General features: G+C 38.7%; 1 protein-coding gene and 2 long non-coding RNA genes across 3 annotated transcripts; 2 read left to right on the forward strand and 1 right to left on the reverse strand.

Annotated features, from left to right (window-relative positions):
• Window positions 1–14,067: 14,067 nt before the first annotated feature.
• Window positions 14,068–18,219, reverse strand: LOC131996670 (uncharacterized protein K02A2.6-like). The gene has a single exon (XM_059366329.1). It carries the CDS (start codon window positions 18,217–18,219, stop codon window positions 14,068–14,070), a length of 4,152 nt encoding a protein of 1,383 aa, XP_059222312.1.
• Window positions 18,220–20,923: 2,704 nt separating this feature from the next.
• On the forward strand, window positions 20,924–21,358 carry LOC131994144 (uncharacterized). The gene is made up of 3 exons (XR_009396488.1): window positions 20,924–20,972; window positions 21,046–21,129; window positions 21,195–21,358. It is a non-coding gene; the product is annotated as an uncharacterized LOC131994144 (long non-coding RNA).
• Window positions 21,359–21,449: 91 nt separating this feature from the next.
• LOC106089902 (uncharacterized) lies at window positions 21,450–22,691 on the forward strand. Its single transcript, XR_001221711.2, has 3 exons — window positions 21,450–21,633; window positions 21,707–21,731; window positions 21,799–22,691. It is a non-coding gene; the product is annotated as an uncharacterized LOC106089902 (long non-coding RNA).
• Window positions 22,692–23,040: the final 349 nt, after the last annotated feature.

Here is a 23,040-nt window from a genome sequence, read left to right on the forward strand (position 1 = left end):
CAAAGGCTCACATTGTTGGTGGTCAAACTCTTAATTTGGGCAAAAAGTTGAAACTTTCGCATAAAATGTATGCCATGAAAGAGCGACTTTCCCAAAGACGGTAAGAAAAAGAAAGTTATTTCATGTGATATATTATTGAAGGAGACGGTGGCTGTGACCTTACCTACTGTTTTATGTGGACATTCATCAGCTGTGTGTATAAACGTGTGGAATGGATGTACCACTAAATTTGCTCGGCCGACAAAGTCGACTCACCCTTTACCTAGACAGGGTACAGTAGCTCCACTGTCGAGCAACCCTTCTATCTCCTGACCGTTAATCATCAACCGTGTATAAAATCTTGTGTCATCATCCTCATAGAGTGATGCTGCTGCAATTTGCCAGCGTAAAGCCTTGCTCTTGTAGCGCTCGCGCGCTTTCTTAACCTTATTAGAGATCTCAAAAATTCTAGCCTTTGCCTCATTATACTCTTGAACACGAGTATAATGAGGCTTAACCTGTCAGACGACGGGATTGGATCTAAACTGGTGTCGACCGCATCTCTCCAGTCTGAGATGGGATCCTGTTCAAGCAGGAATCGACCTATCATTAATTTGCATATATGCTCATTACTATTGGCACATAAATAGTACTAGAGGTCAATCAACTCATCCCTGTCCTGCTTGAACGTTTCTTTTTTTATTGTCTCTCCTCTCGTTACATTTCTTGTAATCTAGTGGTTCAGTGGGAGAGACAAGTAAAGTTAGAAGTTTTTGTTTGTCAACGAGTGCGCACGTACATTAAAGAGCCAAATAAAATATTATTTGAATATACGTCAAAGTCTGTGTTGTTATTATTTTCGGGGAAAGAGACAAAGTGAAGTGTTTTGTGGAAAGCTTTTGAGCTTTGTTTTGGTTTCGATTTAAAATCTTTCCCATTTCCTTGCCTCTACGGGCTGTGATCGTTTGGTTCGTCACAACAACAATTTGCTTGTCGTCTGACTGCTGTTGGCCGTGGCTCAAACGACAACAACAAGAAGAATTGCAGATTTGTTTCTTATGTAGGCAATTAGTGTGCCTTTGACTCTTACAGCAACAGCAGCAGCTTTGGTGGTAATTTCTTCCGTGTGGTGGGGGTTTTGGAATACCATATCATCAGGGTGCCAGGAATACTTGGTTCCATTGGACTGTCCCTAAGAAGAGGTTGGTAAGTGCATCAACAGATCCTCTTGCGATTTCCCTGATATTTTGGGCAATTTCTGACGGGTACTCCATCATGACCACACTTATAGCAAAATAATTTATTCGGTGCTGCACAATTCACCCAGCTGTGACCTTCAACTCCACAATTCCATGATTTTAACAATTTCTGCTTCTTTATAGGGTTGCTTCTGCTGGTTTCTTAAGTGAACCACAGCGTTATAATAATCCTCGAAGCTTTCTTGGAGCTGCTGACGACGATTAAGAATTTGTGTCCGAATTTGAAACTCATTTTCAAACCGTTGGTATTTTGTTAGCAGGGCCCTTCCGATTTCTTTCCAAGATCGAAATTGGACAAATTTGCGGTGGGTCCAATACCAGTCTAATGCTGATTTCTCCAGAAGTTAATGAAATTTAGTTAGGAACTCACTTTCATTGCAATCATAGTCTCTCTTAAGCTCGCCTACTCGAAATATGTATTTTTGCACATTCATGGTTTTGGAGGTACCATAAAATTTTATTCCCCATTTTCCTAAATTAAGCTTACCAGTCGATTCAGTTTGTGTACTGCCACCAGAATTTCCAAAATGTGCCGAAGGACCTGGAAAATGCGCTTGGTGCAACAGTGGTGGTAAATAAGGCGGTGGCTCACGAGAACTCTGTGCTACGGCGGCCTTTCAGCAAATGGTGAATAGTCATCGGGTCGGCCAGGAATTCCTGTAAACAGATGGCAAACTAAGTCCGACTGCCTCCGAAACTGGTGGTGCTGGTATAGACGATGGTGGAGCAGCGCTCGTGCTTAACACAAAAGGTGGAGGCTTGACCCCAAAGGCATATCTTGTCCCTGGCGCAAAAGTGGTCTTCCAGGATTTCTTTCAGCTTGTTCCCTATCAAACTCTACGCCAGCCAAACCAACGGTTGAATCAATTACTTCTCGCGTGGCTACGCTAGTAGACGGGTCTGCTGGAGGCTTTGGGACGCTAAGACCGGTCAGTGGGCTAAACGTTGGAGAAGATATATATCCTTGTGAGCCGAAAGAGCTGGTCAATAGCCTCGACAAATCATCCATGCCTGGTGGTAGTGGTGGAGCAACTGACGAAAGCGCAGATGTGATCGGCTACCGCTGTGGTTGTTGTAGCGAAAGTCACCGCTGGTTAGCTTGCGCTCGACCAAAAATTCTGAGAAGTCTCTGGCTGCATCCTGGAATATTCAGAGTCTTCTCTAGTTGTTGAGCGGGTATTTACCATTGGAGTATTAGACCAGAAATACCGAAATGTAAAAAAGACATTTTAAACGCGTATTAAAACCGCCAAAAAGACGAATGTAAAATCAACAAAAAAAAAAAAAACAAGAGAGAAAAACAAAATATTTTCAAAAGGAAACCCCCTTGTGAACGTGCCAATACTGAATATAAAAGCAGGAAAAACACCACAAATATACATGTCAAACTCCTACCTACAGATGCCAACAAAAGAAGAACCAAAAGTCCCTAAAAAGCGAAAAAAGTAATGCAAAAATGGTTACGTGAGTGTAAACGTAGGCTATATAGCAAAAAGTGAATGAGGGAAGTTAACTGCTATGGACAAAACTGGAGACGAAAACAAACGCCTGGCTTCACAATCCATGGAGATGCGCCACAGATGTGTAAGATCGGATATCTGTTCCCGCCCAGGAATAAATCACACAAGAGTCCACCTATCAATGTGTATGCAAACTTTTTGTACTATTGAAACTAAGAGAGTAGAATGTATGTATGTAGAGTGGTGCGATTCTCAGCGAGCTCCAGACAATTAAAACGTTATACATTATGCACTGGTGTTTTCAAGACCACGCTCAAACAGAAACAGCCTCTTTTATGATGCATGTGTGATCACTCAAGACCAATCGCTTGCTCCGTCGAAGCTCCTCGTCCCCAAATACTGCACACTCGATTGGACGGGCCTTCGACAAACCAAGCGAGCGGTAAAAAGCGAACACATAATGCATGATATGGAAACGGGTTAAAAATTATAAGGCTATCGTATTGAAGTAAGGGAGAAAATCGATCATTCGCTAAAAAGCAATTAGCAGTACTCCTAACTCCATCAAGGCCTTTAGCTACTAAGAACTCATTTACCTTCGTCCCAATTTAACTCCGTCCAAAGGGACTAGGGACTCTTCAATTACCTAACCGGGACTCATTTTGACTAACCAGTCAACACAGAAATTCCTACGCAAAACAAAAAATATTGACACTACAATCGACTTATTTCAGGCCCCACGTTGGACGCCATTTTGTTACGATGGTGTTTATGGGTTGGCATCAACTGGATGATAAATTGCCAGCCAATAGAGCTTAGAACAATCCCTTTTGGCTTTGACGGTATGCTGGCGTTTTGCGCGGCTATCGATCGTGGGATAGGGGTGGTTCTTGCCAGGGGAGCTCTTGACACCATACCAAAAGATTCTAACTGGAATTGTATAGGTATAGAAAAGTTTGAGGCTGAAATAAGTCTAAACAAAAGGGAGTTGACAACAACGACTATAGAAATGATACACGTTCACTAACGAAACAAAGGACTAACTTAAGTACACGGCACAGGCCGATACGTGGCTTGGCGGCTGACTTGCCAAGCGTTTGGCCCTTTCACAGAAGCCGCAATCGGGAGTATAGTCATACTGGATATGTTGCAACGTGCAGTTCGAACATAGCCAGCAGTGGTTCACAAGCGTCGTCGTCGTCGCCATCTGCGTCCTCGTCGTCGGACTATGTGACCCCCCCCCAAATTATTGTGCATCCCGAGAGCAACAGGGCAAGGAGGAGAGCCATTCGCCGTATTCATGATCTCCGAGCCGATGAACGGCCATCAGAATTTACAGTGGGCGAAGTTACGAATGTCATCCGTGGCGCCAAATCACCTAAGGCGTTTGGCCCCGACGGAATCTCTACATTGATGTTCAAGAATCTGGATTCACCTGAAGTTGAGTACCTTACTACTGTCCTCAATCTGTCTTTGAACACTTATAGTTCCCGATGTCTGCAAAATGGGCAGAGTGATCCCGCTACTGAAGCCTGGAAAGCATCTGAGTTTGGGGGAGTCGTACAGACCGATCTCCCTTCTCTCACCAGTGGCAAAGACGCTTGAGGCATTTGTGACACGGAGTGGAATAATATTCAGATCTGTCGGAATGCCGGCCCCCGAACTGCGACGGGCCCTCTTAAGGGCGCAATTCCTAATCGGGAGATCGGTTTATATGGCGGCTATATCAGGTTATGGACTGATATAGACCATACATAGCAGAGTTATTGAGAGTCATACCAGAACACTTCATGCAAAAATTTCAGCCAAATCGGATAAGAATTGTGCCCTCTGGAAGTCAAGGCCCAAGGTCGGTTTATATGGCAGCTATATCGGATTATCAACCGATTTTGACCATAGTGAGCACAGTTGTAGGAAGTGATACCAAAACACCACGTGCAAAAGTTCCACCATATCGAATAAGAATTGCGCCCTGCAGAATCTCAAGAAGTCAAGAGCCAAGATCGGTTTATATGGCAGCTATATAAAAACAAGCACAGATTTGGCCCATTTACAATCCCAACCCACCTACACTAATAAAAATATTTGTTCAAAATTTCAAAATTTCAACTCAATAGAACAAAACATTAGAGAGTTTAAATCAAGAAAACCCAAAATGGTATGCTCAAAAGGGACCAAAAAGTGGTGATGGATCTGCCTCTTCTTCTGGGATAACTGGATATTCAGGCTCAGTAGATGGTGGCACCAGTTCAGCAGCCCTGCCCTATTGATCCGTCCGTTAGTATATGACCGTCGGTTTATTGGTAATTGTATGTGTCTTTCCTTTCTTTTTGTTTTTTTTTTTAATGAAGTGGCGATGAAATAGTTCTTTTCTTTCTCTTTTCTTTCCAGAGACAGCACAATCTGCCTGTGCTAATGGGTCATAACCCTACTTTTAAGCTACGCCATAGCTACGTAAGCTGAGCTCAATTTGAGGCGCCTTAGGCACCTTTTCTAAGACAGATAAAAAGGTATATTTTATGTAAACTAAACACACAATTGCCCTGTCTAACCACTATTAATAAAATATATTGTTCTTGTTGTTTTTCTTTACAAATATAGGTTGAAACAAGAAGAAGTCCGTCGAGCGGTCGTCTGTCCAATGTTACATGTGCAATAATAGGTTTTTATTACATGGGCATGTCGGTGTGAGCATGCCAGTTCTCTGCGCCTCCCGCTGTGATTATGGCTGGACGTGGCCGATAAGATGGGTTTACATTTGTAAGTTTGCAATTTTATTTAGCTTGTAAGTTTGTGGATTTATTTAGCTTGTAAGTGTTAAGATCGTTTATTTTCCTTTGCAGGTTATTTAGCATGTAAGCTCACTTAGCTTTTAAGATTGTAGTCTATTATTTTATAGGTGTCACTTTCCCTTATTCAGATCACAAATTCAGATTTTAATGCTTATTCCTCGCACACAATTAACCACCAATAAAAAACACACGCATTATCATTTCTTTCTTTTTCTTTACAAGGGATAGTTAGGTCGCACTACAAGGCATATGCCTGGTTTCGGTTCAATAACAAAAAAACACTCGGTTGCACTCGACTCCGTCCTACCAGCTTCAATTTTCAAATTTAAGAGAGCGGAAAAAGCCAGGGAAACTTGCAATTTTCTTCAAAATTGCATAATGGCCTCTCCTTTCTCCATGATATTTGGCCCCAAGCGACCTGACCACAACCAAGATTTATTTTTATCAGCTATTTGAACAGCGTTGCCAACCATTGCAAGCCAATCACAATAGTGACAAATAAGAACTTACAACGTCAGAAATGCGCACACAACAGAGCTTTGCCTAAGCTGTTTTTCTCTTTCTTCTTTCTTGTAGCACTGTTACAGTTGGTTCCGCTTACATTGGTAATTCAAAGCTCAGTGTGGTCATCTGTTATTACCACTTAGTTAAGAGAGCTGCTTCATGGTCGAGATCCTAGAGTAAGTGTCGCCGCCTACCAACCGGGGAACGTGAATTCGAAGCCCACCAGCGATGCTTTTTTTAACTTTTGTTTTTTTTTTGTTTTGTTTCATTTGGGCTTTGTTCCTTTTTTTAGCATTTGATCACATTAAGGTTGTAGTGAGTTCAATTTGTTTATTTTTGTTTCTTTTTTTTTGTTAGTTGTTGGATAAGGTGAAAATAGTTTTGGTTTGTTAACATCCACGCATATGCGTATAACCAAATCAAAGTCTAAGAGCATTTTACTCAATATTGTAAAAGTTGCCATATTTTCCCCTTAGCCATAGTGGTAAATGTATACTTCTTTTCCTTGTCCTTTTTAGCTTTTCTTTTACATTTGAATTCCCATACATGCACAAATTGGCTATTATTGTATTTGTGGCATGTAGTTCTAATTCAGCAATTTGCCTCATTGTTTAGGCTGAGGCTATAAAAGGTGGTAACAGACCGAGTTGGGGTCCATTTTGCTTTTACCTTGCAACCGAAAGTTTTGATTTGTGCCGTGAAGGACTTCGTGATTTTTTAAAGTGAAAAAGCGTTGTCCTTGCTTATAAAAATGACTTGAATATGGTTGGTTACAGATATCTTTGTTTTTTTTTTAAATAATTTTTTTTGTGGCAGTTTTCCTTATTTTTATTGTCCTGCAAATTGATTTATATTTTTAAATTCGCGGTTAAATAATTGCTGCCAGTGTTGGGTTGCTGCATTTTCTTTTTGCTGTGGGTTTTATGCCCTTGAAGCTGAATTTGATGCCTTGCGATCATATTATTTCATTCTCACTTGAATAAATTCATTTGGCAAGGCCTAATACTTATGAGTCAATTTCTCTATTATATGAGAACTTATGATTTTGTGGGCCCATACACATTTTTGCTCTAGTGACCAGATTTGGCTAACCCGAGAGAATTTCTACGAAATCTCATCCAATCAGTGCATTCTGGTGTCTTGAATCGTTCGTTTGATAGTAAAGAGCAAAAAGCCGACAGGATTTGTGCGAATTATGAGAGTTGTGCTTATCAGAAAGAGTGAATTTTCCGTCAAATATCATCTCAAAATTGAAAAAATAATGTTTTTGTGTAGATTTTGTTTTAAAAGGTTGTTAAGAGACCTTAAAAAGTAATTATGTTTCTTATTTTCGCCCATGGAGTTTGCCTTAAGTGGGTTAAAGTTTTAATTTTGTTCATTTGAAAGGCGGAGACAAAGAAACAAATCGGAAGTGAAACAGCGTTTTTGTTTTTGATAAAAATGAGTGAAACTTTCTGTGAAATCAGCATGAAGTTGTGAATAATTTGTTGGAAATTATGCAATTTTAAATCTGAAAAAAGACTCGTTTATAAATTTTATCAGATGCTAAGTAAAATATTTTAAAAGAGTAAAAAGCTGCCTTTTTGGTAATTAAAAACTTGCAATTGGCTGGAGTTTTATAACCCCTCACCCCCTCGAAAGGCCTTTCAACGTGGGAGCTCCAACAAAAACGAAGTAAAGGCTGGTACAACGTCCTTTTTTTACGGAACAATTTCCGAAAATCGTTCTTACGGTGGTTTGACAAGTTTGATTTTTTTTGGGTTTCTTTGGTCAAAATGTTTTCATTTACAAACAAAAAATTAATGCGGCATCAAACAATTTATCAGCTGCCTACGTGCATGTGTACACACAAATGTAAGTGTGTGGGGCGTACTAAAATTCATATATGTATGTTGTTGAAATTTCAACCAAAATTTCGTAAATAATGAAATACAGAACAATTTAATAAGAGACAAATGCAGCATTTATTTGTAAAAATAATTAGATTTTCTAGTATTTTTTACTGTTCTAAGTAAAATAAGCCCATATTTCCGGAAGACTTTGTCAGAATCTTCCACTTTTATCGAAATATTGTTGTTGTAATGGCAAGACCAAAAGCACAACACATTCTTTCACAAACCTTATAATTTCGTACTGGTTGATCGAGTTGCTTGTTGTGAAAGAAATACTTATTTTCTTTCGTATATTTATTTATATTTAAAAAATACTTTCTTATTTATGCATCCACAAACACTTTATTTTTTCCAACCAGAGTACATATGAGCAACATCAATTAGAAGTTTGACGATCGCGTTTATTTTGCATAAGAAGACGACTTGTTGCACACCGACTGTGGTTGTGCTCTCAATGGGCGACCCGAAATGTAAATTTTCCCTAGATGAAAAAACAAGTTATGACGAAACGAACACATTTCGGCAAATTTTTCCGTTTACTTTTTTATATGGAGTTTCAACGTGAAAACCGAATATAGAACGTTTTAAAAGAGACAAATTCAGCATTTATTTGTAAAAATAATTAGATTTTGTAGTATTTTCACTGTTATAAGTTAAATAAGCACAACTTTCCAAAAGTCTATGTCAGCATCGTCGACTTTTATCCAAATATTGTTGTTGTAATTGCAGACCAAAAGGACAACACATTCTTTCACAATTCTCATTATTTCGTACAGATTGATTGAGTTGCTTGTTGTGAAACAGTTATTCATTTTTCTTTTGAGTATATTTATTATTAAAAAATGTTTTCTTTTTTATGCATCCACAAAACAGGTGAGCAACACCACTAACACTAACAAACACTCAGTTACAATTAGAAGTTTGGCGATCGCGTTTATTTTGTGTAAGAAAATGGCTTGTTGCACAGCAACTGTGATTGTGCTCTCAATGGTCGTCCAGAAATGTAAATTTTCCCTAGATGAAAAAACATGTTATGACGAAACAAACACATTTCGGCAAATTTGTCCGTTTGCTTTTTGTGGAGTTTCAACGCGAAAACCGAATATAGTACCGGCCTTAAGTTGTGTGAATGTATGTGTGAGTAGAAAAGAAGTAATACAAAGAAGGTCTATGTAGTCACAGCTGATTTAATGTAACAGAGTTACAATTTGAAGTAGAAATACAAACTCACACAGTGACATATCGTTTTTCATACACAATGAAAGTATTAAATAAAGACTGTTTCACAACCGATCAAGTTTTTCTTTCCGTGATTTTCGAATTTGCTTGAAGTATAAATATATTTTTTCTTAATAAATTTTTAACATTTGTTTAATATGGAGTAAGCCCAAACCTTAGGGTTTCATATGCAGGGTCGGTAAAGAAAAGTAGGGTAAATAATATGGGTTTACCAACTAAGAAGAATTTCTTTGGATGCTTATGGTTAACAGGAATGGAAGACAGCCGTACCGATTACACCTTAGCACAACCAATCAAATGGTGTAGGAAATAGGTCTTCCTGTATTGTCTTTTCTTCTACCTGTTGTTTTGGTCCGTTCTATCTTACTTCTTGTTGCTGTTTTAATTTTTGCACGCATAGAAATTAAAGTTTGTAGTTGGTAAAATTAAACGATGAACATTGGTAAGATTCACCCATCCGACGAGCAATAAGGCCGGCGTAATATGCGTGCCATGTCATTTTGTTTCATCTATGAACATTTATGTGGAGTTTTTGGCGCCAAACTTTTATTTTGAACGGCTTGATCCTCCTATCTTATTTCCTCTCTTTTCGTTATTATATTTTTATTTCCCTTTCATTTATTTTCTTTTGTCAGAACAACTAAATTTGGTTGAAATGTATATGTTTGAAATGCAGAAGTGCTGTTGCATATAACCAGGAGTTTTTCCTACCCTTTTTTCTCTTTTGTGAAAGTTTCAGTTGGTGTTTAGGTTGAATGAGTACATGTGTTGGACTAGGCTCTAATTCTGGCTTCAGCTTATATCTGATTGGAAACTTTTATAATTTGCCTTCTCTATTTGCGATATGGAATGTATGAACATTATCGAGGATGTTTTTACCTATCGTAGACTAAATTTTTTTTCTATCCCTACCTATCTCTACTTTTTTGCCTCCCCTATAAACTATTATTTTTATTCTTAATGATTTCCATTTATTCTCCCATTGTTTGATAATATTAGTTTTTTTATTGTTCTACCTTACCTCCGATTTGGTTTTTGAATGATTTGTTGTTGTTAATTTTTTGATATTTTGTTTTGATTAACATTAGACTTTGATTTTTTTTTTAATTTTTATTTGAAATGCCCCTTGAGAGAAGATCTGAAGACTTTTCAGCTGCTGGAACAGCTGTTAAGGATAACTTGCTTTTATGCAAGATTTGCAGTTCTGGTATTCAGAATCCATCGATTCTAACAGAAACGGTCTGTAGACATACCTTTCATAAGATATGCATTACGAATTACATAAAGACTAATTCTGATTGTCCAGTGTGTGGGACGAACATTGTCAAGGATAGTAAAAAGTCCGGTCCTACAACTTCCCAGAAAACGACTCCAATGGTTGCAACTAGATCGTCTGCAAAAGCCAGAAATTATGATGCCAACAGGGCAAATGCTAGTGCAAATATGTCACTACCTCAATTGAGCTTGACTTTGGACAACGTAAAAAACTTAGCAACATCATTAATGAAGAGGCAACGAGTTGAGTCTCTTTCTAATCATGAATCTTCTTTGGTCGTATTGATACAAAGAATTCAGTCTTGTCTTTATTGAAGTTAAATATGGAATGAATATGACAATAAGTTTACAGAAAGCAAATGTATGTAGTTTTATAAATAATTTGTTGGTGTACAGTAATAATTACAACATGCCTCCTCAACATAATTGATTTTATAACTACAATCATTTCAAACATTTTAAAAAATTAAATTCGTAACTATTAAAGTTAATGCCAATATTGTTTGAACAAAAATAATGTTTAGGCTTTGGCACAGGTTTCGTGAAAAAATCGGCTACCATTTTGTCTGTAGATAAATATTGTAGTTCAACAAGTCCTCGTTCAACAATATCCTTTATGAAATGGTATTTATAATGAATGTGTTTGGTTCTTGAATGATGTGCTCCAAACTTAGCCATTTGTTGTGCACTTTGAGAATCTGTGTATATAGTGATCGGTTCTTCTTTTGAAAATCCTAGTTCTTCAAGGATATAGTTTAAATATGATGCTTCTTTTGCGGATTCTGTTAGAGCAATATACTCTGCTTCAGCACTAGAAGTCGCAACAACTTTTTGTTTTTTAGATTCCCAGGATACTACACTATTTGCCAACACAAAACAAAATCCAGATTGAGATTTTCGATTATTCACGTCTTGAGCCCAACTGGCATCACAAAATCCGATAATAGGTTTTGAGGTCTTTTTGTACGTTATAACTGCGTTGCTTGTGGTACTGAGATATTTTAGTACTTGAAAAGCAGCGTTTAAATGTTGTTTCCGTGGATTTTTGGAAAATTGTGATAACATGCTAACAGCACACGCTATATCTGGCCTACTGTGGAGGGATATGTAAAGCAAATATCCAATCAATTCCTGATATGCTTTCTCGTCCACTTTTTCTGCCTCTTTTTCAAAAATGGGTTCGCTCTCCAGTTTAATGTTAGCAGCCATTGGTATTCGTACCGGTTTGCAATTTTCCAAACCATACTTTTTCACAAGTTGTTTTATGTATCCCGACTGTGATATAGACACCTCCTTAGGTTTTACATCAACCTCAAGACTAATACAATGTTTAGGGATACCTAAATCGCGAATTTCAAAATTCGATTGTAACGCCTGGACAAACTCGTTCGTATATTCCATACTATTACTCGCAATGACTATGTCATCTACGTACAATGCAACAATCATAATTGTGTTATTTTTATGTATATAGTATATACACTGGTCATATTTCGATTGGTTAAGCCCAAAAGTTTTGATTACAGCATCTATGCATTTGAACCACTGTCTTCCGGATTGCTTTAGCCCGTATATAGATTTTTGAAGTCTACATACTTTATTACGACTTGCCTCCTGTACAAACATTTCGGGTTGTTTCATGTATATTTCTTCATCTAACTTCCCATTTAAAAAAGCTGAGGACACATCAAGTTGTCGGAGATGAAGGTCATATTCAACAGCTAAAGCGTAAAGTAACCTCAATGATGTTTGCCTTACAACAGGAGCATAAGTATCCATGTAGTCCAAACCAGGTACTTGGGTGTATCCCTTTGCTACTAATCTGGCCTTTCTTTTCTGTATTGTCCCGTCCGGTTTAATTTTTGATTTAAACACCCATTTACATCCCACTGGTGTTCGCCCTTCTGGTAAATCGGTTAAATACCAAGTATTATTTTTCATTAACGACGAATATTCGTCTTGCATTGCTTTATACCATTGTCCTGCTTCATTCGAAGTCACCGCTTCATGTACTGACTTGGGGTCCATTAAATTTTCAGATACATTGTTGGAAGATTCATTTTTATTTCTAAAAGCCCAGGATCTCAGTCTTTCTCTAATTGACTCACCCTGTACAGTGGGTTGCACAGAGATATTTGGTAATCCAACAGCATTTTCTGCTTCTAAACCACTTATAGAGTCAACAAAATCATCTTCACAATCCAACATCTCATTATTTTGCCCTCTTCCGGATTCATTAATGGTATTGTCCTGAATTTCCGAATTACCAACGTCATCCGATGTTCTTGCTTCTACATTGTTGTGATTCTGGTAGAAGTAACCATGATGGCAATTCTATAAGCAGGCCTCGATTTAGTGCCCCTCGATTTATATATCGTGCTGAAGCCCTAACTAGACAGACATTAAATGGGGGCATTAATATCCTTTGTCGCAGTGCCAGTGCACTATTTGAAGGCAAAGCCAGTGATTGGTTTGGAGGTTTCACCAAACTGTACGTGTTGTTCAGTGGGTCGACATGTACAAAGCATTATGTCAGCGTTATAGGGACTCCAGAACTGACATTGACATAACATAATTGATACGCAACACCAAGCACCAAGAACCTGTTGCTACTTTTTATGGCTCAGTTATCGACTTGGTCGATGGACTTGATAAGCCCCTTGATGATAAGACTCTGGTTGAAATCTTACGTCGTAATCTACAACTGGATATCCAGCATGAAATTTTAAATATGTCCATTAATGCGGTTGCGTGAGATATGTCGCCGCAGGGAATTTTTCCTTCAGGATATGAACCGAAAGCATGGGTTCTCCAATAGTAGGCATAACCAATTTTCCAAGCGTGCAGCAGAAGTTGAACTTCATGAAGTTAATGATCCTGAATTACTTGAGTATAAGGTCTCTTTCGTGTGTTGAAATGGTAGGCGTAGGGGTCATAGAAACCAGGAATGTTTAGCTGATCGCAGTGTTTTTTTGTTACGGTTCTCGTACTCCACAAGTTTATAAACCCAATTGTAGAAAATGTAATGACAATCCAAAAAACTTCCACAGCTCTGCACTGAGAAGTGCAAAAACTTGTCAACCAAAACCGAAAACTTGGCAACAATCTTCACAGACCATGTAAAAATACTTTATGATTTTCCTTCGGATACTAAACCAGAGAAAACCCAAAATACTAAATTGTCGAATAATAGTTATGATATCTGTTGCGTCCCTTGCTTTTGAGTAAAGACACAGAATGTTTTATAAAACGTTATAAAACTATATTTATTAAAATCAAAATAACAAAGTTGAGGAGAGCTTAACTGGTGCACTTGTACTTGACTTGAACGCAGAATAAGAGTGTCCATAACCTATGGTTATGTTCATCTTCTGCTCTGCTAACAAACGCACAATGTACAAACAATAACGCCATGACATGTATCGACAAAGTACATAAACAAATCTAATTAGATTTGTGTAAGTAGAAGACCAGTATGTTTGTACGTGTGTGTGTGTACGCCAAAGCAGCAGCAAAAGAACAACAGACATACATGCAGAAATATGAATATGTAAGTATGTATGTGCGTATCTACCGTTCTGCCTGTAAGTCTATATTAAAGTAACAGATCAAAGAATGTTAACAATCGTTTTGTGTGGCAGGGTTGCCATCCACAACATCTCCCCTTTTAGGATGTGTAGTCCCTGAAACGTTGAGGTGCACGTCTGACACGGCTGGAACGACGGACTGATGTTGAAGGGTGTGTAGGTGAAGGTTGTGTAGGTGTTGAAGGGTCACTGGAAGATTCACTTGGCCGTTGCAAAGTTGATGCCGGTGGGTCAAGAGTAGATGTAGATGTTGATGCTATTTCAGATGATGGACGTGTATTGCGAGGCGGTGGACATATCTCAAACATGTCAAACCAAGGGGTATTGCTTGTTGATGTGTCGTTGTGTCGCGTACGAAGCTGATTTGCATGCGATTTCATCATCTTGAAATAAGGGAACACCTTTATTTCCACTTCATAGTTCACTTTACCAATTTGCTTCTTGACTATTGCAGGTGCCCAGAAGAATTTGTTGTGTTTGTACACCTTTGCATAGACTTCAGCACCAATTGCAAAGTGTCTGGATTTTGTATTGAACTTCCGATTGTATTGCGCTTCCATCTTATCATTGCGCAGGAGTACGTCTTCTTTGGGCTTAAACAGCAAATCTAAATTTATTCTCACTTTCCTCCCCAGGAAAAGTTCTGAAGGAGATTTACCTCCAGGTGTGTTATTGTTGTCGGTTGCTCTGTAGTAGAGGAGAAATTCTCGTATGCCTTTGAGACTGTTTTGGTGTTTCTTTAAAGCACGTTTAAAAGTGTCAACAAAACGCTCAACTTGACCATTTGATTGCGGGTGGAATGGGGCGGTGCGAATATGCTCAATGCCGTTTTCACTACAAAACAAAACAAACTCTTGTGAAGTAAATTGAGTACCATTATCACTCACCAATGATTCTGGGAACCCAAATTTGGAACAATAGTCCCTGAGACACTCTATTGTTGATGACGACGTCGTCGACTTCATTGGGTAGACTTCAGGGTACTTGGAGAAGGCATCAATGATCAAAAGATATGTTGACTGATTCACTGGACCAGCGAAATCAATATGAATGCGTCGCATGGGTCTTGTAGCAATGGGCCACGAATGCAGTGTTGTTCGTGGTGGTGATTTAGCTGTTGAGGCACATACATCGCATCTTTTGATTATGTCTTCTATATCCTTGTCAATATTCGGCCAGTACACGTAGCTTCGTGCCAATGATTTCGTGCGAACAATACCTTGGTGTCCTTTGTGTAGTTGTTTTAGTATACGCTGCCGCAGAGTCTTGGGGATGACCATTCTATCTTGGTATAGAACACAACCATCACATGCTGACAAACCTTCACGGCGTTGGAAAAAAACAAGCTCTTCGGGGGTCTTCGTGTCTGGCCAGGAATTTTGTAGATACTTGACGATGTTTTGAAGCGTATTATCATTTGATGTAGCTGAGCGGATCATATTGTGTGTGATGGGCAATGCTGTGATATTGTCCTGAACAATATATTTGATCTCAGCTTCCATTTGAGCACATGCAATCACGACGTCTTCTTCGGGTTTTTCGTTTTTGTTGATTAGCCTGGATAAAATATCTGCGCAACCAAATTTCTGTGTTGGGGTATAGCTCAACTCAAAGTCGTAGGACATTAAAGTTAAAGCCCAACGTTGTAGTCGACTGGCTGTGTGCGTTGCTATACCCTTTTTGCTTCCAAAAATCGCTAATAACGGTTTATGATCGGTTCCAAGCTTGAAACGACGACCATACAGCATTTTGTGAAATTTGCTTACGGCAAAAACCAAGGCTAAACCCTCCTTCTCGATTTGCGAATAATTCCGCTCTGCTGGTGTCAAAGAACGTGACACATGATACACGGCCTTCTCGCCACCATCGGGGAAAACGTGGCAAATATAGGCGCCAATGCCTACATTCGATGCATCTGCTGCAACTTTGATTGGGAGTCTTGGGTCATAATGAGTCAGCATCAGTTGGGAACCCAGGATGTTTTTGAATTCCTGGAAGGAGTCTTCACAGGCCTTACTCCACTTCCATTCACGGTCCACTTTTAGCAAGTCGTCCATTGGTGCTCTTAAGTTGCGCATTTTCCGTATGAATTTCCCGTAGTAGTTTACTGCACCCAGGAAAGATCGAAGCTCTGAAACATTTGTTGGGGCTGGCATTTTCAAAATGGCGGAAATCTTCAAAGGGTCAGGACGAATTCCAGTGCCATCGACCTTATATCCAAGATAGGTGCAACTACGGGAAAAAAATGAACACTTATTAATGTTTATGGTAAGATTATACCTTTGGAACCGCTGGAAAACTTCATCGACTGCGTGTTGATTTTCCTCTTTTGATGGCGTTGCAATGATGACGTCATCAAGATAGGGATGTGCAAACTTAACTCCAGATAAAATTGTGTCAATTGCCTGTTGGAATGCCCCTGGTGCGGATTTGATCCCTGGTGCAAGTCGGTTGAATGTGTAGAGACCTCGGTGCGTGTTGATGGTGAGAATCTCTTTGGTGGCATCATCGACTTCCAGTTGCATGTAAGCATCCGTCAAATCAATTTGCGTGAAAAATTGGCAATTGTTGAAGTTGATAAAAATGTCATCAGGTAACGGCAATGGGTAGGTGTGAGGTTCCATACACTCATTCAATCCAGTGGAATAATCACCACATATGCGAACTTTACCGTTTGACCTCTTTACAACAACAATAGGTGCTGCCCATCTGGAGTAACTTACAGGTGTGATGATATTTGCCTGCTCCAGGCGTTGGAGTTCCTCATCTACTTGTTGTAAAGCGGCATAAGCGACGGGTCGTTTTGGTTTGAAGACGGGTTGTGAGTCTTGTTTGATTTTCAAATTGACCTTGAAAGTTGAGCAGTGTCCAGGTTGTGTGGAAAATATCGATGGATATTTGCTTTTGATATTTTCGATTTCCGACGTTGAAATTGTGTTGCAAATTGTGTCGATAGGCAAGCTCCAGATACCAAGTTTGTCCATTAGGTCAGTACCCATAACGTTCAACTTGTTGTTTGGGGTCACAAAAATTGTTGCTTTAATTGACTTGCCTTTAAATTCAAACTCCACTTCACACTGGCCCAAAAGGTTCAGTACATGGTCTGATGCGTCTCTGGCAATATGAGCTGGTTTCAGTAGCGTTGGCTTGTTTATTTGCATCCACATTCGGCGCGAAATTATTGTTATGTCTGCACCAGTGTCGAACTGCAAGCGCTGCTTGACGCCATTAATTTTGACGCTGACGTGCTTTCTATTTGCAGCAACATTTCTAACTGCAGTAACACTTACTTGCGCTTTGCTATACTGCTTCTTTTTGCTTTTCTTCTCGCTGCGCTGTTTTGATGTTGCAGCGAAACAAGAACAGTAGCCTTCTTTGTGACCTACGATGCCACACTGCTCACACAAGTGTTTGCTGTAGCTGCAGTTTTTAGCGAAGTGCATTTCGCCACACTGCCAACATGGACGTCGCGGTTTTTCACTGGGTGCTGCGCTGCTCTGCTGCTTAACTTTGTGCTGTTTGTGATTGCGTTTGACTGCATGGACGACATTTTGTTCTACCACGGCGGCATCTTTCCTCAAGCTGAGCATACGATTTACCTCTGACACCATTTTGTCAATGGTAACCGTGTCTTCAGTGTTTCCTTCTAGAAAGTGCAATAGGCGGGCTCTAACATCAGCATCTTCTGGTGCTTGAAGTCCTCGCAGAAACATCAAGCACTTAAATTGATTCTCCGTCAGTTTGCCAAATTCGAAATTGTCACAATTTCGGTTTACCATGGCACCATATGTGAAGAAGTCCATTTGTGTTGTCTTTGTAAACTGCATACATGCGACCCGTGAACTGAAAAGTGACTCTCTTCTTCCAAACAGTGTTTTGAGAGTGGACACTGTTGTCTCAAAGTTCAAGTCTCGAGGCACTTTTGGTAGCAAATAGTCGGCATATTTGTCAAAAACCTCCGGTTCCAGCTTCCGCAACACCAATTTCACTTTTTCGGCATCAGCGAGTTTATTTGCATCTTCGCCGAAAAGATGATCATAGCGTGCGTACCAATTCTCGAACGTTTGGTTTGCCTCCGGATTATATACAAACTCTTTTATGCACTTGGACAGCATATCCATAACACCATCACTGCCTGTACTTGCCCCCCCGGATGGCTTTGCGATTGCCACCAACTGCTCCAACAACCTGGCTTGTTGCGCCAAAATAGATTGCAATAGTTGTTCTTCCATTTTTTTTTGTTAGTACGTTGTTGTACAATTTGAGAAAAAAAAATTGTTTTTTTTTTTTTTTTTTTTTTTTTTTTTTTTTTTTGTATGAAAAAGACTGACGTCGTCAAAAAAACACTTGAAAATCGTTTAAGAATCACTTTAAATCCTCGTCGCCACTGTTGCGTCCCTTGCTTTTGAGTAAAGACACAGAATGTTTTATAAAACGTTATAAAACTATATTTATTAAAATCAAAATAACAAAGTTGAGGAGAGCTTAACTGGTGCACTTGTACTTGACTTGAACGCAGAATAAGAGTGTCCATAACCTATGGTTATGTTCATCTTCTGCTCTGCTAACAAACGCACAATGTACAAACAATAACGCCATGACATGTATCGACAAAGTACATAAACAAATCTAATTAGATTTGTGTAAGTAGAAGACCAGTATGTTTGTACGTGTGTGTGTGTACGCCAAAGCAGCAGCAAAAGAACAACAGACATACATGCAGAAATATGAATATGTAAGTATGTATGTGCGTATCTACCGTTCTGCCTGTAAGTCTATATTAAAGTAACAGATCAAAGAATGTTAACAATCGTTTTGTGTGGCAGGGTTGCCATCCACAACAATATCCAGGATAATACTTTAGTTCAGAATACTTGTCTTAATACTTCAGGACCCCATCTAATAATACATTTTCATGTGAGGTTAGAAAACTATCATAAGGTCAGAAATAGAATTTTTAATGAAGAGAAGGTGACTTGATCAGATAAAAGAATGAGGAAATTTTGGAAAATGGTTAAGAATTTAAAAAGAAACTTTAGTATTTCAGTACTTGAGAGGCCAGGTTCGTTCGTTCTTGTGCTGAGGTACGTTTGTTAGATAAAAATATAATAGGCCTTTTAGATACTGGTGCCTTCGTGACATGTCTTGGTGCTCATGCTGCTATAGGTTTTCAAGGATCTCAGGTTCCTTACAAAAAGTTAGATACCACTGTCAATACAGCAGATGGTAAACCTCAGTGAATTGCAGGTGCTTTTACAACTGAAGTTGTTTTTAGGAAAAGGAGCGAGCCCATAACTGTGTTTGTCGTTCCTAATTTGTCACAAAATTTAATACTTGGCATTGATTTTTGGAGAAAATACAACCTTCTTCCTTCATCACTTTTAAATGGGATTTCTAGTTTATCGTTCTCGGTAGGCGGTACTCAGACTTTGGACCAACAACACCTATCTATTGATTAGAAGTTTCAGCTACAATGTGCTATTGATTTGTTTCCTCCGTTTGCGAAAGAGCGCCTAGGAAAAACACATGTTATTTGCCATATTATTAATACGGGCGCTGCAACACCGATAAAACAAAGGCATTCCCTGTCTCTCCGGCGATCGAGAAGCTAATCTACGACCAATTCGATCGCATGTTAGCTATGGGTGTAATAGAGGAATCAACCAGTCCTTGGTCTTCGACAATTGTTTTACATAGGAGACCCGGCAAGAATCGCTTATGTTTGGACAGTACAAAACCTAATGCTGTGACAGAAGGGGATGCTTTGCCTAAAACTGAATTTATATCCAGCCTTGATTTGAAAGATGCATTCTGGCAGATACCGCTAGATGAAACATCGAAAGGTAAGACTGCTTTCACAGTTCCTGGGAGACCTCTTTATCACTTTAAAGTTATGCCATTTGGCTAATGTAATGCCCTGCAAACCATGTGCAGGCTTATGGACAGGGTGATACCGGCGTCTCTCAGGACTGAGGTTTTGGTCTACCTGGACGATCTTCTAGTGGTATTTCCAACATTTGATCGGCATCTAGAGGTACTCAAGGAAGTGGCTGAGTGTTTTCGTAATGCTGGACTTACAATAAACGTGGAAAAAACAAATTTTATATGACCGAAGTCCGATATTTAGGCCATGTAGTTGGGGACGGGACTAGTCGCACCGATCCAGATAAAATTTTGGTCGTCACTGAATTCCCGACACCGAGATCTGTTAAACATTTTAGACGATTTCTGATTTCAGGGTGGCTGATGAAAGCCGCTACCAAAAAAAAATGTAATAACTTTTTTTCTATTTAATAATAATAATTTAATAATTAATTTAATTAATTAATTAATTAATTTAATTAATAATAATTTAATAATTAATTTAATAATTTAATTTAACATGAATAAAAGAAAAATGTATTCCATACACCGAAAAAAAAATGTAGCAATATTCATCATTGTAGCAATATTCATCAGCCACCCTGTAGGTATGTCAGGGTTGTACAGAAAGTTCGTCGTAGGTGATACTCATGGTGCGACTCATAGATTCTTCCAGCGCTTTTATGTTGATTTCATAGAACCTTACCCCAGATCCAGTTCAGGAAATATTGGGATTTTTATTGTCGTTGATCATTTCTCAAAATATTGTTTTCTTCGCTCGGTTAAAAAGTTTACGGCTGATGCTGTTATTAAGTATAAGGAAGAGGATTTATTTCACACATTTGGTGTTCAAAATTTCTCATATCTATACCGCAGTTCATCGATCCGTCATTTCTGCTTTTAAAGCATATGTAAAACCCGATCAAAAGGATTAGGAAGAAGAACTAAGCTTTATTGCTTGTGATTTGCGTTCAATAGTACATACTGCCATTGGGTCTTCCCCTTTTTTTTGGTTTTTGGTTAAAACATGGTGACTAATGGTTCGACGTATCAATTGTTAAGGAAATTGAATGCCTTAGAAGACAGCGCTATACGATTTGATAGGTCGGACACATTTAATGTGGTAAGTAAAAAATAAAAATTTTCTTTATTGATAATTATTAAATTTGTTTTATTTTTATTTACTTTTAATGAAGATTCGTGTCATCAGCCAAATAGAAAACTCCCTTAGCCAAATGAAGTTGTATTTTTACCTCAAGTCGGTTGTTCTACATCAGAAGGTAAGTGCATAATTTGCGAAATTATTTGGAAAATCTTGAAAAACTAAAACGTTGTATTCTTCCAGACACCAAGAAAATAGCAATTATCGGGATCTTAAGTGTTTTGATGGAATCATATCCATCGGAGAGCTACGATGAAACCAACACCGTTCCTTTGAATTTGTTAAGGAGAGATGCTGCCATGGGATTAAGTGGGTCTGGCTGGGCAGTTAAAAGTGACGCACACTTGGATTGGAAAAAATAGCTGTGTTCGGGAACCCAAAAATTTGTGCAAATTTGCACAAATTTTTACTAGAAGTCGTTCGCATAATTTAGTTGCCAGCAAAAGAGAACAAATTTTGACAGTTAGAAAATAGAGAACCTGCAATTTTCTACTGGGACTTTTTTTACCAGCACAAATTTGCAGCTTTGAACACATGTTTTGTAAAAGTCAGCTGTTTTATGAAAAGCAGACGTTACATAAAAATACAAAATCTAACGCCAAAATGGATCAAAAACGCGAAGGTAAGTAAAGAATATAAATATTGTTTATTGGTAATTATTAAATTTGTTAAATATTTATTAACTTGTAATGAAGATTCATGGCAGCAAATGGTGTTCAGGTACATAAAACTCGACAAATGAAGTTGTAATTTTACCTCAAAAAATTGAAACATTGTATCATTCCAGACACCAAGAAGAGAGCAATTATCGGGTTTTAAGTGTTTGATGGAATCATCCTCATCGGAAAGCTACAATGCAACCAACACCATTCCTTTTAATTTGTTAAGGGGGGAAGATGCTGCCATGCTGCCACCCTTAGCCTCACATTAGTGGTCGTAGCAATTTATTTAGACACAATATCCAAAGTATTAGATGGTTAGTCCAAGGTATCTTTGTCAGCACAACAAATATACTTTTGTATATCGTGATGGCATGTAAAGCTGTTGTAGTCATATGCAGCCTTCGAAATGCATGCGGATGCTCGGCGAATGGAAAATGTCCAACGAGAGGAGCGGGAGGAGTAGCCCCTCATGCGTCTTGGCTACTGATGAGAGATGGGAGATTGGTCTGTACGACTCGCCCTTGCTCGTGTCCTTTTTAGGTTTCAGTAGCGGGATTAGACTGCCCATCTTCCAAACATCGGGTACTATAATAGTGTTGAGATAGGCTGAAGACAGTTGTAATGTAATCGACTCCAGTCAGATCCAGATTCTTTAGCATCAGTTTAGACATTCTGTCTGGAACTTGCGCCTTGCGCGACTTGGCGCCACAGATGACATTCGTAGCTTCGAGCACTGTTGTTGTAGCAGTGTGTTTTACACTGAAGGACTACATCGGGCCAATGCGGTACGTAAAACCGGCTGCCATGGGATTGCACGGTAATTTGTGATGGTTGTCCAGCTGCACGGAGATCACGGATATACGAATGGCTCCCCTTCCAGCCTTTTCACTCTCGGGTGAATAAATTGATGTTTATTTAAGGAAAATACCTCAAAGTATCGCCAGCATTTTTTTTAAATTGTTTTCCGAGCAAGCAAATAAAAACCAACCAAAACAAAAATTAGCTGTTTTTATGCAAATTTTTACTGGATTCGTTCGCGTACTTTTGTTTGCACATTTTTTCAAAAGAGTGTAAATAACAATGATAAAATTTTATTAAAAAAATTTTATTAAAATTTTACCATAAGTAATGAGGGAATCGACTAGAAATATCGCAAAAAGCGAATAAAGTACAGCCTTAAAAGAGGGGAAATCCGCTTAATAGGTAAATAAAACTCCCCTTTCATAAAAGAAAGGTTATAGGGTCTAACACAATCAATTTTCGATTCAATTAAAAATTGAATCAATTTTTTAAATGAAAATTTCAAACACGACTATAATTGCAAAAAAATAGTATTCAATTAAATAATGATTGGGTCAATCAATATT

This window comes from Stomoxys calcitrans, chromosome 1, assembly GCF_963082655.1.
Source record: "Stomoxys calcitrans chromosome 1, idStoCalc2.1, whole genome shotgun sequence".
Taxonomy (NCBI): domain Eukaryota; kingdom Metazoa; phylum Arthropoda; class Insecta; order Diptera; family Muscidae; genus Stomoxys; species Stomoxys calcitrans.